Raw genomic sequence first — 17217 nt, 5'->3', positions numbered from 1 at the left:
GCTTCTGCGCGCCCTGGCGGGTAATGACAATCATGTCCAGAACCATTAGCCCGCGACCAGCTCTCCTCTGTCCTTTTCCTGTGTTTGACTTCCTCTCTCTCTCTCCAAGCTCTCTTGCCCTCTCTCTCTCTCTCAGTTTGCTCTCTCTCTCTCCTAGAGAGCCGTTGCACGAAATCCTAATAGCCTTAAATCCGTGCTTGTCCACAATGTTCTGTTTTATGTCTCACTCAAGAAGCGTTTCATTTCGTCGGCTGCGATCTTTCCTTAACATGCATTTTCTGTGATTTTTGAAAAGACATTGGAAACAGGATCTGAATCTTGAAGTAGCCCGACCTCACCACCTCCTTACAACACATAAACACGAGCGCATATTCACACCCGCAAAAAGACTATATATATATATAGCAATACAAATAGACCGTAAAAGATATTTAAATTAACATATACCCTGTACACATAAAATCACACATATAGATATTAGTTCGAAAGTTTTTTTTTTAATCGCCAATTAGCTGCACTAGGCAGCGAAACCAAGCCTCACGTGGAGGAGAAAACAACAGCGGCATCACAATGAGAATGTCTCTCGGCAAACATCAATCCCTCACCTCCACCGCCCCAGACTACCTCGCTACCCACCATCATCAGCAGCTACTAAATCTGCCACCAGCCTCCCCATCCGGCCTCGCTGGCAGCCATAAACCTCGGTGTACACACCAAACCAAGGCATCGCTAGTTTCCTGCTGAAAGGCATGCTGGTCCTGATGTTGGATCACGTAACTGTACAAACCGTGGTCTGTACCTCCGTCTCTCTTTCTCTCTCTCACACACACACAGAGGAGTGTGCGTGCATGACCCAGTACAAAATTTTACAGTAGGCGCCGTGCTTCGTGTGAGCTTTAAATCCAAGCTACAGTGGATTGTATTTTCAACAGTGTGGTCTCCGTAAGTAAGTGCACTTACATCTCTGTGGCAGACTCCGGGATGTTGTCGGGTATCTGGGTGAGGCCTTTGTCGCGACAGTCCACCACCCCTTCGATGCAGCGACACATTCGCGGACACATGTTCTCCAAGACGCACTCCCGGTTGCGCTCGACATCGTAGCCAGCTGCAACGACACAAAAAGAATTAATTAATTTATCGTCTACCCTACATACCCTGCTTTTTCTTTCTTTCTCTCCTCGACGTTCAGTCCCAACGCAAAGTTTTCTCCCCACTCCAGCCCTCGAGTTGCGGAACAGTTGAGGTTGCTGCGCTGTACAGGTACATCAGACGTAAGTGTCGTCGTCATCTTCCTCAACAACAACAGCAGCAAACGTTTTGCTGGGAGACAAAGTGGCATCAACCCTGACAGAACAGTAAGCCAGGATGGAGAGCGAAGCTGGAAAATTTGTCAGCCAGGAGGCAGGGGGCGGAGGGAGAAAGGAGGAGGAGGAGGAGGAGGAGGAGGAGGAGGTACTCACGAATACATTTGAAGTCGCTGTCCTGCAGCTCCGCGATCTCTGCGTTCTTGAGGTGAGGAGGTTGGGCACATTCCGTGAAGAGAGCGAGTCCTGGATTCTTTCTCAGCCATCGAGCTAGCCATGACAGGTGACAGTCACACACCAGGTTGTTGTCACTAACACGGCTGCGAAAAAAACAAACAATAAATTCAAAACAGCAATCAGTAACTTGCTTTTACGACTTTTACATATGTAAAACTTTTGTCATGCGCAGGTTTAAAAAATTGGAAACATACTTCGTTAGACACTTATACTTATTAATAATATGATCCGACAGACAGAAAGGTCAAAGATCAGAATATGTGCAACAAACTGACATGTTTATCGCTTCATGTGCATTTTCTCTATGCAAGCGCACATACAGACCCCACACAGAGAGACAGAAAGAAAAAAATTTTAAAGCCAAAACTGAAAATTAGAGAGGAAGAGAGAGAGAGAGAAAAAAAAGAGGAATCAATCATACATACTATACAGGAAATCAGAAAGGAAAAGCTGTCAAGCACACGTATAAAATTCTGGTTCTTCAATTTCGCTTCATTTTTTTCTCGTTAGTTTCTTGTATTCCTACTTTTCGATCAAAGTTCCCAAACACTGCCAAACTTATTTTCTGCTCGTCGCAAACATCAGTCAATCCATTAAATTGCATAAGTGCATAAAACATTTGTCTATACTACATACAGCATGTCCACATTATAATACAGTCATGGGAAGCAATGAGCTAAATGTCATAAACTCACATCAGAAACATAGAGAAAAGTTATTCGCCGCTGAAGAACCTATCATTCTAAATAAAAGTCAAGGAAAAAAAAATAATGTTTAGTACAAATGCCATGATTACTTCCTTCCTAAATAACAACTAGTAAGAAAAACAAGAACGCTAAGTGCACGCAGGCTGAATAACACTAAAGAAGCTCTGACAGAAGGCTAAACAAATACAGTTGCCGTCGGCACAACAAGATATTATGGTAAAAAATATTCCAAACAGTTTGCCAACATCTCTGTTCACAAGCCATGCAGAAGACACGCCAACTATTTTCCTGTGTGAGCATTAAAAAAAATTCACTTTTTTTTCCTTTTGGTAAACTGGAAAGAAATCGTTACACATCGTCGTTGGCGATTTCAAACAACGGCTTTGACAGAGCAGACAAGGATCAGGGCAGACAAATGGCCGTCTCGCCGAGAAGACACTCCACGCTCGTGACTCATGACATGTTTGGCTTGCCATAGTTTCGTCATCAATGCGCTTGCGTATTTATTTTTCCCCTCGTCACGATCGGAGTAATCGAGCGAATCCGACATGCACTGACATTTTCGGGTTTTGTATATTTCCATGCATACCCAGCAAACCACCCATGACAACAATTGAAAGGTTTTGTCGCTCTCTTTTTTTCAGTCTTTCTCCTCCATGGGGGCGCTCTCTCACTCTCTCTCACTCTCTCTCTCTCGCACACACACACATACACGCACACCACTTCCTATCGCACTTTTCCATTATTGTTTGCCTACGATGCCATCACACGGAAGCACCCAGCGCCAAAAGCTGCGATAAAGGGGAGAGAAACCTGCGGGTCAGGTCATCCATCGCCGGTGGCGCCAAGTCGCCGACGAGAGCGGGTGGCCGAGCGACCGGCTCAACTCATCTCCCCCTGCCCCGACCCGGCGCCCTGGCGGCTGCTCGATCCAGAGGCGCCCCTCCCCAGCATCTTCACCCCCTCCTCCCATCAACATCAACAATGAAGGATGCACGCGGGGCAGGGATGGAAGAGGACGAAAAAATTGCTTCCTAACGAAAAAAAAGTGTGTTTGAGAGAGAAAGATCTAAGTTTCTTTAAAAATCGTTTTTCGCAACAAAAAAAAATTATACATGCAGACACAATTTCTCAACATTTTTCATTTTCCAGACTAATACATTCATTTATCAGAATCGCCAGCTAAGCATTACATTATCATTTGGCTATTGTATACTCGAGCTGACTTCTCTTCCAAATAAAATAATTTCTTAACATGACATGGAAATTAATGTTTATCACGAAAAGAAAGTTGTTGTATACGTTTAGTATAAGCAGGCCGTCTACTGATTATATTCACCATTATTGAAGCCAAGTGAATTCATAAAGACTAGTGGACGCCATCGTGAGACAAGTCACGTGAGCCAGCTAGCCAATCAGGGGGCTCAGATAGGGTCCCTACATAAATTCGCAGGCAGGGTAGAGGTTCAATCAGTTCACAGAGTGAGTCCCCTGAGTGTCGATCAGGCTCCAAGCACGAAGGTCGAATGGGTTTCATTGGGAAAGGATGTGTATAGCTTTAGGGGAAGTCTCAGGGGCAGGTTTAAGTCTTCCACTCCGACCCCAATTACCATGGTTTTAGGTCCCTGACCCCCTCAATCCTCCAGCCCTGAGGCTTGAGTTTTTGTTTCCCTGACGAAAGTTTATTCAAACAATGGAAGAACTGAAATAAAAACTCAACGGCTCTCTCCACGAAAAGTCAGAGAAAGGGCAAGTGGGGAGATGGCAAAGTGTTGGTTGGGGGATGTGGGTTGTTGATGATTACAAGACCACAAGAAACGAGGTATAAAAAAACAAATTTTTTTTTTAAACTTTGGAATGCTTATTGTTCCATTAAAAATCTCTACATCACGCCAGTTTCGCTCAATAAAGTCGCCAAACCTAAAGGACTGTTGCCAAGAACAACGTGGAAACCTTACTTTCTCTTTCATCAATTGCTCGTGAGCTGCTGCTGCTTATTAATGAAAGAAAGGCTTTATAAAAAGATGTTTTTACGATGTTTTCTTCTCTGGGGTGGCCAGTCTAATTCACCATAGTAACAACACAGAAAATGTCAATAGTTCACAAACGCAGATTTCTTAACGGCACGCGTCTTGGCGGGACTCTTGGCGGGTCGTTGGCGATGATCTCGGTCGTCTGACGGTGATGGTGGTCTCCTCCTGGCCAAGACAAACAGCAGGAACATTGTCACGCTCACGGCCAATCCCCTTCTTCCAATCATTAGGCCCAAACCCTCATCGCTCAGATGGCACCGAGGTTGTTTTCTCGGCCGTAAACGACCCGGGGTTATGGGCACGGACAGCGAGGTTAACTCCAATCCGACTGAACTCCAAGCGTTTCAAGGTCCTCGTTAGGCCACGCTGTTGCTCTTCTGTTTATTATCCCTCAGGTCCGTTCACGGTTTAAGCGCCCACCGAAAGTTAGCCAGATAAAACAAGCATCCTGCAACCCTCGGGAAACACTCGGTACTGCTGTCGACAGAGGCGTTCTCCCAACGGTTCGCAGGCTATGCGGAACGAGTGCAATGGATGAGGAGAAACCCAGAGATGCAGTATCCAGATGTTTCGGGTAAACTGCTTGGACAGGACGGTTAGAGAGTGGCGGCATGATATGTGACTGTGGATGGGACCAAGAACTACTTCCATCTCTCCTCTAACTTCTCTACCCGTTTCACCTTTGTTTGGCTCAGTCTTACAATGCCAGCTGAAGATGGGTGGGTAGTATGTGCAGGGGAAGGAGGTAGACATTGACCAGCTCAGATCCTCACACATTTTCCGAACTAAGACGACACGCTGCCATCTCACTAGGTGTTATGTAATGACACATTGTTATCTCACCTGGTCGTCTGCCCTGACACACTTCTGCCCCACTCGGTGCACTAGGACGACACTCTCCCATCCCACCTGATGAGCAGCGACATTTGCCACTAACACTTCCGTCACAACATGTCCACTAAAATGAGACATATGGGCCGTAACTGACATTTCAAACAATGTCATTGAGAACAAACCTGTCGTGTCAGCGGGGAAGTGAACATCCGTGTGGTTACAGCACTTAAATTCAAGCTCGGAGGAGCGCCAGCCTGACACCTGTGGGAGTCAGCCATATTAGGGCAATCGCTGTGGAATTGTTAGAAACAAACTTCAGATTGATATCTATATATCAAGTAAAGGGTGAGGGAGACATAATGCTACAGTACACATAGAGGGAGCTTCCGTACCTACTGGTGTGAATATACCTTTGACTCGCAGAGTCTGAGTGTGAAGCAGCCTTAATATTAACAGTCATGAGTGTGAAGAGGCCTTAATGTTAACGGTTGATGAGTAGCTGAGGTAGACTTACTCCTGCATACAAGTTGGCTCTGCTGGCGAGAATCGAGGGTCCGCCAAGTCACTCTACTCCCGACAGGTGCCGCGTGATTCAAGCTTTGCCGGCAAATCACTCAAGAAATTTGCCGTAAGTGCCATTGTCTTTCGCCAGGAGTGCATCGTGCGATGCGATAAGATGAGTCGGTCGGTTACTCCGAGGTTCTTCCATTCAAAAAACTCGATATAAAAGTGTGCGTTCTTGATCAAGTACAACGAAAAAAACACCTTATGAAAGTTTTTCTTGTCCTGTTTTCTGCAGATATCAGTGATCTGGCAAACATCTTATTGCCCATAACATCACTCGCATACCGACTGTTTCTTTTTTCTTCCGAGAATGGTATTCACAATGGTAGACACTGAGCGGCAAAAGAGCAAAGGGAGATATGGTAAGGGAGAGAATTCCATTGTTTGGCTGCACAATAATATTTTCAGTAAGAAAACAAGTTTACACGCTGGGCGTCAAATCCACTCGCTGATTGCAAATGTATTCAAACGGGGCGTCAGATTTTCGCCCGCTTTGACAGCAGAGACGTCATTAAGTTAGCGACATGAAGGTTTTATGATCGCCCTACCTGTCCCGTCCCCTCAACTACTACAGCCATTTGTCATACCTGGGGCACTAGACGGGGAATGGCCCTAAGACAGAACCCCGACTGAAGTCACTCTGGACGAAAAAAAAAAAAATGAACACTAGTTTGTTACTGTTTGAATGAATGACTCATTAGCTGACTGATGATAAAGAAAATATAATCTTCAGAAACTTTTTACAAACTGGTCCCCTCCCCCAACCGATATTATTTCTAAATCCGTTGGGTTTTTCCAATGATATTTACTTGTGAGTGGTGTGTGTTACACAACATTAATCACGTCGCTGAAAATGTTAAAGAAAAATAAATAAAAGAGACTAAACTAAAAAGTTTCCCCCTCCACCTAAAAAATAAACCAATACAGTTATCAAAAATTGAAAACAATGTTAATCTCTGTCTCTTTGGGACAATCCCAGACGATCTGGAAAGCTGCGAATGAAGACGTATCCAAACGATAACTCTCTTCTCCTGGCGAGTGAGTCATCCATGACATGTCAACCGTTGTAGTTTAACACGTCAACACATTTCCTCTTCGCTGCATCACCTGACTCATCTTTCTTTATGCTTCAAACCTCGTAACCGCGTGAACCGGATCACCTTCTTCTGGACACGCGCGCGCATCCGGAACTGACTTTAATAGACGTGAGCAACTCCAGTGACGTCAGCGCCTGCGTTCGATTGTCAGTTGGCATGACGTCACGACACGACATGGGAGTTTATCATTGGCAATGGAAAGGAACGCAGGTGTAAAACGAATACACACTCACACACACGACTAAAGGAGTGGGAAAACAGAAGACAGAGTATTTGAAGGAAACTGAATAATTTTGTTTGAGAGAGAGAGAAAAGGTGATACAAGAGAGAAAGAAAGAAAGAGAAAGGGACGTTGGGAGAAGAAGAGCGGAGAGAGAGTAGACAGAAGAAAAGAAAGGGAGGAGAATGAAAGAACAAACACTGGAATCTCTCTTCACACTCTTCTAACGGTGCTGTCGCTGTTTGCTCAGAGAAAGAAAAGAAACATCGCGATACGGCGTGGAAGTGGTCCTAAGCAGGCTTTACACTGTGAACACCACCCACACGGGGGAAGGACACTCCATCGGCGGGTCCTAGCCACACTGGCCGAGTGTCCTTTGAGTATGTGTACCTGCTTTTTCACGCACAAATGTAACAGCTCGCCGACAGCCTGCAACCTGCGTCCAGACCCTAATTGGCACGTCCAGACAAAGATGGGGGCTGCAGGCCGATAATGTCCCTCACGCACAGAGAATCAGGACCAGCCAGTAACAGTTTACACATATTGTTAACATATTGTTAACAAACCCCAGTCCCGTCCCACCTCTTTGAAAATACTCTGGAGTGCCATGATTATTTCTTTGTGTATTCAGACGCAATTCAAGCAAACATGGACCGTTAATTGTTGTTCATAAATCCTTCACTTACCGGATGTCATGGGAGTGTGAAATTTCCGCAAAATGAAGATACAGGAAATTAAAAAAAAGGTTATTTAAATGAAGCTGGCAGATTAAGAGACTGTGAAAGGTTTCAGGTGGCATTAAATCATTCTACAGTTATAACAGGTGTTGAGTAAACTGTCAAAGCGACTCACAGGACTCGGAGTAGCGGCATGCCATCAAAGAGCTCCTGAGGAAGAGTTGTCAAGTTGTTGTCGCTCAGCGTCCTGAAACAGATGCAAGACAAATGTAAGAAGAAGAAAAAAGGAAGAGGCAACAAAGACGTTCATGAGTAAAGGACGAAGGAAACAGCAAGATCTTCTTAACCAGGCAAAGTTATGTGTGAGGGTCACAGGTCACGAGGGGGTGATTGGCGGCGCAGCGACTAATGTACCTGTCATCACGTCAGGTGTGACGGGTGTCCTGGATTCGTATCTCTCGGCTCCAGCATACTTCTCTCTGGATGTGACACCTGTTTACAGGGGAGGCCGTTGGTGGTTTTCCCCGGGTATTCCGGTTACATCCACCCGATGTGGGTTTTTTACTTCTGTATTCCCGTATGTATAAAAGTATTTTAAACCTGGTTTCGGGGATACAGGGACATGATGAAGGTGAGTGATTAAGGCAGCATTGAAGCATAAAAATGTAACCTGGTGTGTAAGCATGCACACAGGCCCATTCTAGCCCCAGCATCATCACAGGGTGGAAAGCCTGGGGAAGAGATGTTAATCTACCTGCAGTCTACCTGTCGGTGGCACCGTTGAGTCTACTCTGTTTACGCAGGACTTTGCTGGTCCGTTTGCTGTAGTTCCTCCTCCACTCCCCAGTACTAAAGCAAAGAAAACGACCTCGCCAACTCTTTGATTACATACAAAACCCAGGGCCTCTAGCAAACGATAGCCAGTCTAAACAACTGTACTGCTCGTGTGTTGGCGGGGTGTAAACAAGGGGAACTACTCCCCCGTATCAACATCTACTTCGCCATCTATCGCGGCATCCATTCGACTGGTTTCACGGTCTCAGAAAGAAAGTTCGACATTGTTCATCTGCATTGAACTGTGTGTTAGATGTTAGGGCTAGAAATCAGAAACCAAGGCAACCATCGAATCAACAGAAAGTAACAATGGCACCACCTGCACAAGGCAAGTTAGACAAACTTCCTGCGAATCACAAACAAACTTTATCACCTATCATTTTTATTAATCGTAAAACTGATGAAATTATTTTCATGTAAAGAAGTAATGCTTATTTTATTGCCTGTCTTAAATGTTTATTACACTCTTGAGATTCTGTTTATTTGCATATCTGTTTTATTTTCTGTCCTTATTTCATTTGATCGGCTCTAGTGTAGCACGATGATGGGCACATTCCAGTGTTTGTGTGACGATCTCAAGCTTTATTATTATTATTAAAAATACTGGCCTGGACGGTCATGGTTATAGCACCACTAAACGAGTAATAAATGCTAGTAACATCTTCAAAAACCACAGAGTGTACAAGGACAACAAGCAAGTCTTCACAGAAAACCAAGAATACGAAGTGCGGAGAAACTATCAACAAAGAAAAATCTTCCTTGGATAAGGTCATAGGCCATCTGCCTAATGGACTACACTCTATTAGAAAAGCAAGGTCTCTCTAAGAAAAGCAATTTTTAAAATTACGTATGAGAGCACTATAGGGGGCTAGTGCAGGGATATTCGGGAAAACTGAATCCAAGACATTGCAGTTTAGGGGAAATCATGCTTTCGGGAGAAAAAAAAACAATCTACAAGCAAAATTCGAAAACTGATATAATGGCACTGTAAATCTGATAATGTGAAGTCAGTTCTCAAGCTTGAAACAAGCCTCGAAAAGCTCGTCCTGCCCTCAGAAAAGACAAATGGAATGGCTGCTTTTATCGGACTTAACGACCGGAAGACAAAGTGTACGTCACTTCCTTCGCCCTAAATCATCAGAGCCTGGCCTCAGTCTCGCCCTTGTTTGAATTCTCGTTTGGGAAGAAACAAATCAGATGGCAATTCTACAAAAGATGAGTTTCTGGCCTGAGGTATGTTAACCACGCAGGATCGTTCTGTCTTTACTCTTTCTCGTCAGGAAGTTTGCATTCATGGTTTGGCGGTTAAACTACTACTCTTAGTGAGTATTTATATTTATGTGAGTGGAAAAACATCTTTTCGGTCATTTCACGGTGAACTTCGACTCCATCGGCACCAAAGTCAGGACCGCATTAGGCACCTGGCAAGGGCGACCACTCTGTAAATGACACAACCGGACGGAAGGAAATGACAGGATGGATCTGACTGGGAGGCAGGCAATGGAGGAGGGAGGAGCGAGAGAAGAAGACGAGCAGGACGCGCGCCACGCAGCTAATCTATTTATCAAGCGTGACACGTGACATCCGACCATCTCAATGAGTTAATGACGGGGATGGAACAATTTTCTGTTTGCATTAGGTGCCACCAGGTTCTCCCTGATATTTTCTCCCCTTCTTTTTGAAACGGCCAGGAGCGCTGCGTGACAAACCCTTAAATACAGACCTAACTTTTAGCCTTGTTTCTATTATGTTTGCATTGACTTATAGGTTTTGCCATGTTTGCTTTGAAAGGTTAACACTCAAGGACCCTCTCGGCAGTTTGTCTCTCCGGCCCTCCACCGCAGCCTGCCAAGACTGGAGTGGTCGTGCTTGATTCTCTACGTCCATGACAACTGTTTCTCTTGAGAGTGCCAACTTCCGTTTTGCATCATCCATCACTCATGTCTGTCTAATAGTGTTACTAACTGTACTGTAATATATAGATGTAAATAAAATAAACGTTAGCAAATGCGGGTGAATATTACATACATGATGGGCACCTTACTCTACCTGACTTCCATTTAGTTACACTGTTGCATTCATAATGAATGAACAGCAGGATAACAAGTATAACAAATGCTGCTGGTCAGCAAACTGATGGAGCTTTACCTTGTACTACCTATGCTATTCGATATTTCAGCATATGTTTAATGTCTGAATACTGACCATGATGTGTAAGCAATAGGATTATGTCTTTTAATATATATTATTAGCTATACAAATTCTAATCTACTTTTGGTTACAATTTAATGTCCTTACAAAATACATTGGTGAATTGAATCCACGGTTGTAGAAAACATTTGCGTGGAAGCTGAATGGATCCTCGGTGCTCCAGAACCTCCACGTGGTCTAAAAGCCATTCTTTCTTGATGCCGAGGTCAGCTGCATACTCAACTAAGCGGGTCAAGCTGCATACTCAACTAACCGGGTCAAGCTGCATACTCAACTAACCGGGTCAAGCTGCATACTCAACAAACCAGGTCATTCAAAGACGCAGGACAGGTCTTGCTGAGCCAGCGACTTGCACATCTTGTCTAAACCGACTCCTGGTGGGTTCGAGCCTCGAGATGTCCTTACAACAATCGTGCCCACAGCCCAACCAGGCTGACCTTTTAGTTACGAGGTCGAGAAATAGTTTGCGTTCTGCTGTCACGAGGTCTGGAACCCTTTGCAGGCGGCGCCAATGATTGGACTAAGACTCACGTGCCCGCAAAGAATTCTTCACGGCATCGTCACCTGCTTGGCGAGCCGACTTCCTACCTTCAGCAATCGTCTTTGATCCACCGATAAAGGAGTCGAGTCTCTCTTTCTATCTGGCAACCATTCAGTGTTGATCAGCTGACATTTACCATGGCAAGCGTTTCTTTTTTCTGTTTGCCCAGAACACGATCTTGAAGACCATGTGGGAGGGCAACTGAATGCGGCTCACGATTGCGCGCGAGCGCACACACAGATAAAGAGGAGAGAAAAAAGATTTTTCAGTGTCAATTAGGACTAAGGGGACTGAAGAAAATATTTTCTGATCCTTGCAGTCCATTTTATACTGGTGTTAATGAGCACTGCAGACGACCCCCTGCGGAGTTAATGCACTCACGTCACAAAGACTAACAACAGTGTTACGGACGTTCCTAGGCCAACGTGACAAGACGTCACTTCCTGTAATCTGCAGAGGTGCAACTGTTAACGAGCTTTACAACATCATGCGACAGTCCACATTTTCAAATGCATAAACCATGACTCAGCTCAACACGAGGACTTAAATAAATTAATTGAGAAATGCTCCACAATAATATAAGTGAAGGTGCACACAAGCTCACACATGCCATCGATGCTTTCTCCCACAAACCGACAAATCTTCGGATTCGTCTTCAATGTGTTGCTGGCACGCCTATTCCATGCTTCAGAAAACACATAATGCCCCTCACCCCTCAAAAAAACAAACAACAACCAGCAGCCGTCAAACTGCTTTATTAATTTGATTTTAGGGGATTCTCTGTGCGTGCGCGCGCACCCTCGTTTTTTTTTGGTTTTTTTTGTTTTGTTTTTTTTGTTTTTTGTTTTTTGGTTTTTTTTTGAGTACTGTAACAGTTGTGGGTCAGACCTTCAGATCGACTAACAACTATTGCCGTGTAAGGGAACACTGTCGGTGTTTATAGGGACTTAACCAACCATGTCGAAAAAAATCGCAGAAGATCTCTGGCTTACGACATAAGCAAGGGAGATCAGCAGAACACAGGGGAGGGAGTGCAGACGGTACAGGTAGCCGCCACACAAAGCTACATTCTTTTCTTCCCTCAAATTGTTTGCATCCTTCTATAAAACGTTTAACGGCTCAGGTAGTCCTCCTCCAAGCTTTTAGTAGTAAAGAAGTCAAAATTTCGACATCAGTAGACATCTTATAATGAAGGCGAGACTAAGCAGACGATGAAAGGATGTTTGAACTGAGCGTGCGTGCAAGTCGAGCAATATACTAAATATACAAGTTTATAGCAATATACTAAAGAAATAGTTTTTACTTACAGAATCTCCATCCTCTTCAACCACCTGATGGCTTCTTCTGATATACAGGTGATGTGATTGTGGTCCAGCTGACTGCACACAAGTAAACAAGAAAATGTTAGTACAGGTAATTTATCTTCCTCGTCAGCAGCTCCCTATTGATCATTGTTGTATTTATACAGGGTTTACCAACTCCATTAACTCACTTTTAATTACCTTAAAATTCACGGCTCTTTATTTCAATCTCTCCTCTACTGTTAACCAAAGTTTGTGAGGGATATGGGAACTTTCAGACTTTCATGCTGTTTCACTTGCTGGCTGACTCTGTCTCATTAATATTTCTTTCTTTTTTTTCTTATTTTTTTTTTTTGTATGTTCCTTCAAAATAATTCTTGATTTTTTTTTGCATAACGAGACGTAGAATGCCAATCCAAATATCAATGTTTCATCTAATACAACAGTGAGAGTGGAAGTTTAAAATAAAAGTTTGCCCTCGTTGTCTGCTAGTTCCCCCAGTTCTCGCCAGCACCGCTCGGCTCCCGTGAGCAGGGAACAGTCCATGGTTGTAAACGCCAATCACTGTGAGTATATTAAGTGCAAACATTTGTTCTTGCTGTTGACTTCACTCTTCTTTGTTCGTCTACGGAGCCTGCACTTAGCGGACCATAAACTACATGTTCAGCGCCGCTGGGAGCATCACCATCAGCACGACTTGGCTTGAAGGCTAACCAAGTGCACAATTCTGTTTAAATGAGTGAGTTTAGTTCAGTTAAAAATGAAATCGAAACGACAATTATGGTTTTGTTCGCGTGATACAAACCTTGGACCATCGCACTTCTCACCTGAGAGGTCAACCTGACGTCATAGAGGTCAGTGGACAACCCCATCCTCAGATAATACACAACATTATTGTATTGAAGGCGATCTCCAGTGACGTCAACAGTACGAATTTCAGCCAATCGAAACATTCTTTTCGAAAATAGATGAACTCAAAATTCGCAAAGCATTTTTGAAAAGAAAATTTAATAACAGTTGTCTGTTGTGGTCTGTGTCTAGAGCTGAATGTCATGTTTGAATGGAGCTAGCCGTTAGAGATACAAAGAACAGGCGTGTCTCTCGTACTCGTCCTGCTCTTGACAGACTTTGTAAGGAAGCGGGGGGCAATAAAGTATCACAAACTTCCAATCAAAAGTTCGACAAAGTTCTAACTGTTTGTGACTTACACATTCTTTAGTTGTTCTGAACTTTTCAGTGTCTTGCGGCCGATGTATTGCAACTTATTGTAGCTGAGGTCCCTGCAACAAACGTTAGAAACCTGTCTTCATGTCTTGTAAACACTAGGTGAGCAACTACTTTTTTTTTTTTTTTGCTTTTATAACAAGAGGTTTACAATCACACAAGTACAGAAATACCAACACATAAACACACAGATAAACATGGTTACAAGCGCTCCACATGCACGCGCGTCATGAAAGCCCAGGTAAACTTTGGGTTCGAGTCCTGGCAGCAGCCCCTGGCGACGCACGTCAAAGCTTCAGGCAGGTAAGTATCGCACCTGAAGACACCTGACACCACCTGTCAGCCCCTCTCCGCCCTGTCAGCGATCCCATCAACTCTTGCAACGTTCGCTCTCATTCAGCCCACGGGAAACCATTCTCTGTACGTCTGATGGTCAACAAGTCTTGTCAGACCACTTGTTTACAATATTTACAGCCTGTAAACATCCCGCCCCCATCTCGCCCCTCGACCATGTCCGAGTTGCTGTCTAACTTTTGAGAGTAAGTTGCTTCTATCACAAAAGCTCAAAGGCTTCTCGCTCTAAGGTACCGGCGACAAAAGACTTCCAAGGGACGCAACCTATCTTCATTATGTGGGTCGAAAAGTCTGGTGTAGTCGTTATCAAGTTGTTGGCGAAGATGACACAGACCCGACGTCCAGCGCAGCCCTTGGACATTCTATGGTGTAATCAGCGCCAAACAAAGGTTATCGGTTACCTCCCCTTGCTGTATCAGTCGCCTGTACTTCATACATCAAGTGATCTCTTTTAGCCACGTGGTTGGAGAAATGTTCAAACCTGCAGTACATCCTTCAAGATTACAGAGTCGGACGCCAACAAAGCTTTTATTTATATCTTATTTCGCTATCGTTGCAAAAGAACTTGTTTAATAATCGTGTGACCCGACTGGGTGCTTCTTTCATCTCAAATAAAGATAAAGTTTAGCAGTTTCCCAGACCCGGGGTAGTTCATAGAGGGCGGATCTTTCTGCGCAGACAACTAGTCTTTATGGAAAGAAAAGGACGAGACCGCCTTCTACAAACCAAACATCATTTTGAGTCAACATGAAAAAGGTTGTTTGATCCCCAAGACCTGAATTAGTTTTGATAATACATGTATCCCTCCGTAAAGCTGTTGTATCCCTACTACTGGTTACCAGCTAAGAATTGATGTTAATAACCTCCCCTACTCAATGTATCTTCTTCTTCTGTTTGTCATCATTCTTCCCCACTAATACCACTAAAGAAGTATAGCGACAGAGGCTGAGGCCCCACCACAGATTTGTTGCCAAGGCTTTAAGACTTGCTTTCCTGTCTTCTGTTCTGGAGAGTCACCCATCGCGATTTTTCCAGCTTTGCCAACGAAACATCACAATAGAAGTTGGTCGGTCGGCGAACTACCCGTAATAGAGCTCACGTTCATGTCTGCCGCCGGCTCACCTCTTCAAAGTGAAATTGGACCCTACCTTTGCAAACTAACTTTTAAACTCTTCCTTGGAAAAAAAAGGGCAGTAACGAATGAAGCTTTCCGCCTTTTAGATGTATTTTTGTCGTTTCTAGCATCTGCCGCCAGGGGTAGCTACCCGAACAATGAGCGGAAAGAAAACAGCAACCATCAACGTCGACCATGAGACCCGTGGAGTGGCAATGGGGTCCAAATCCTCTAATTGTGGGGCCCGGCGAGTAATATGGTATCCGACTTAATCTCGCGCGTTTCTCTCCTCTTTACTGCTTGTCCACCTAATGATGAGTTGTCCTCTCCTCGTCTTCCTCGCACGACCCCAAACCCTCCTCGCGCACATTCCAGGTTAAGCCTGCTCCGGCCCCTAAACACCCACAACTGCCTGGAGCTAAGCCACAAAATAAGGGCACAACAGTTTTAACTGATCGCCAGATTGCATTTAACGAGCCCATAAAGAGAGACAGGTACAAACTCCTTGTAGGCTGGAGTAGTCGGGGAAGAAGCATGGCTGTGCACCGGTTAGCGTTAAGGGTAAGTCTTCAGGTAATCTCGCGAGATTCAGTTTGTCCTTGCTGTCTGTATTTTCAGACGGTGGTGGGTAACAGGATAACTATTACCCGCTTATGTTGGCATAAGTTATTTTCAAGTAGGAGCCAGGAGTCAGCTTGAGGCTTCGGTCCTGACTCGCATCCCGTAACATCATCCATCGTTAAGTTACGATGAATGTCAAACGTTGCACACCGTGAGTCGTCAGTTCAATCTCACTTGTTTCAGTCTCATTTTGTGCACAGGTGAGAATGATTATGAGTAAAAGTTCAAAATGAACGGTGGTGCACGCTTGGATTTGAGAAATTGTATCTTGCGATGTTAAGCCGAAAACAATAATTATTCCCTTGCGTGTATTTGGGTCGACTGCAAGTGAATGAGCAAAGGAAAGAAATCATAAAGGATATGCCGCAGTCCTTGCCTATCTATGTGTTCCTCTCAATGACCGGTACCAGTCAATGGACAACTGACTGATGAGCCGCAATAAATCTCAAATGTTTCAGGATTGACAAAAGCTGGAAAAGAAAGGCCTACAAACATCCATCTTACATCTCAGATGACGGAACACACTACAATGGCTCTTCATTTTCTAACAAGAGTTTAAAAAAATATACACAGAGAAAACCTCAAGAAAAGAACTTGTCTACATGTGTGGGCCTATCAGACTAGCAGGCCATGACGACAAGATCGGACCACACGGTTAACCCTCCATTAAGGTTCATCACTGTACAGGTAACTGCGGTTGCATGACGGATACCTTTTAACCAACTTCAAAGAGCGTGAAACAAGACTATCGGGGTGTCTGGAGGGCTTATCGCCTGGGTACGGAGGCCGCACAGCATGACGACGATAAAGGAAGGAGCACACATCGTCGTTGGCGTGTGAGCTTCCGGTCTCGGCTGATAAAAGAGAAAAGAGGCGGGGGAGGACGAGGAGTGTGAAAACTCGTGTACAGTCGAGCTCATCTTTGCTTCACGTATCGAGGTGATGCAACAATGTCGTCTGCAGGTCTTTCGACCTCTCTGAACAAAGAAACAACAGAACAAATAGTGTTTTCAATGTCTAGTGTCAATCCATGAGTGTAAAAATATCAAGAATACTTCAGCGTAAAAATGTGTTCAGAAATCATGTTCAGATGCTGGGTGAGGGAAAAACAGAAGAAAAAAAAAATCCCAATGGGGTGGATCTTCCGTAAGTTTAATAGGAAATCTACCCTGACCTTTAAAAAAAGAATCAAGTAGATGAAAACTACAAAGCCGTCAAACCGTCGCTGTACTGTTGTTTATTTACCTGACGGGTAACGAGCTGTACCTAAACGCCGATCCTCCAATGCCGTACTATTGTTCAGAGACAGAAGCCATGTTGGTAGTGGTCTTCAGCGTCTGAGAT

The 17217-nt window shown here is 44.3% G+C and overlaps 1 protein-coding gene across 2 annotated transcripts in view; it reads right to left on the bottom strand.

The window, feature by feature from the left end:
* The window catches only part of LOC112563597 (protein slit-like), a 70434-nt gene that overhangs the window by 36979 nt on the left and 16238 nt on the right, over nucleotides 1-17217 (bottom strand). For both annotated transcript variants that reach the window (XM_025237706.1, XM_025237707.1), the window contains exons 4-8: nucleotides 13769-13840; nucleotides 12567-12638; nucleotides 7849-7920; nucleotides 1461-1624; nucleotides 961-1105 (exon numbers count right to left, since the gene is read on the bottom strand). In XM_025237706.1, the coding sequence (XP_025093491.1) occupies nucleotides 961-1105; nucleotides 1461-1624; nucleotides 7849-7920; nucleotides 12567-12638; nucleotides 13769-13840 (525 nt within the window). The remainder of the gene's footprint in view (nucleotides 1-960; nucleotides 1106-1460; nucleotides 1625-7848; nucleotides 7921-12566; nucleotides 12639-13768; nucleotides 13841-17217) is intronic.

This window comes from Pomacea canaliculata, linkage group LG5, assembly GCF_003073045.1.
Source record: "Pomacea canaliculata isolate SZHN2017 linkage group LG5, ASM307304v1, whole genome shotgun sequence".
Taxonomy (NCBI): Eukaryota; Metazoa; Mollusca; class Gastropoda; order Architaenioglossa; family Ampullariidae; genus Pomacea; species Pomacea canaliculata.
This window is presented reverse-complemented; position numbering and strand designations above follow the sequence as displayed.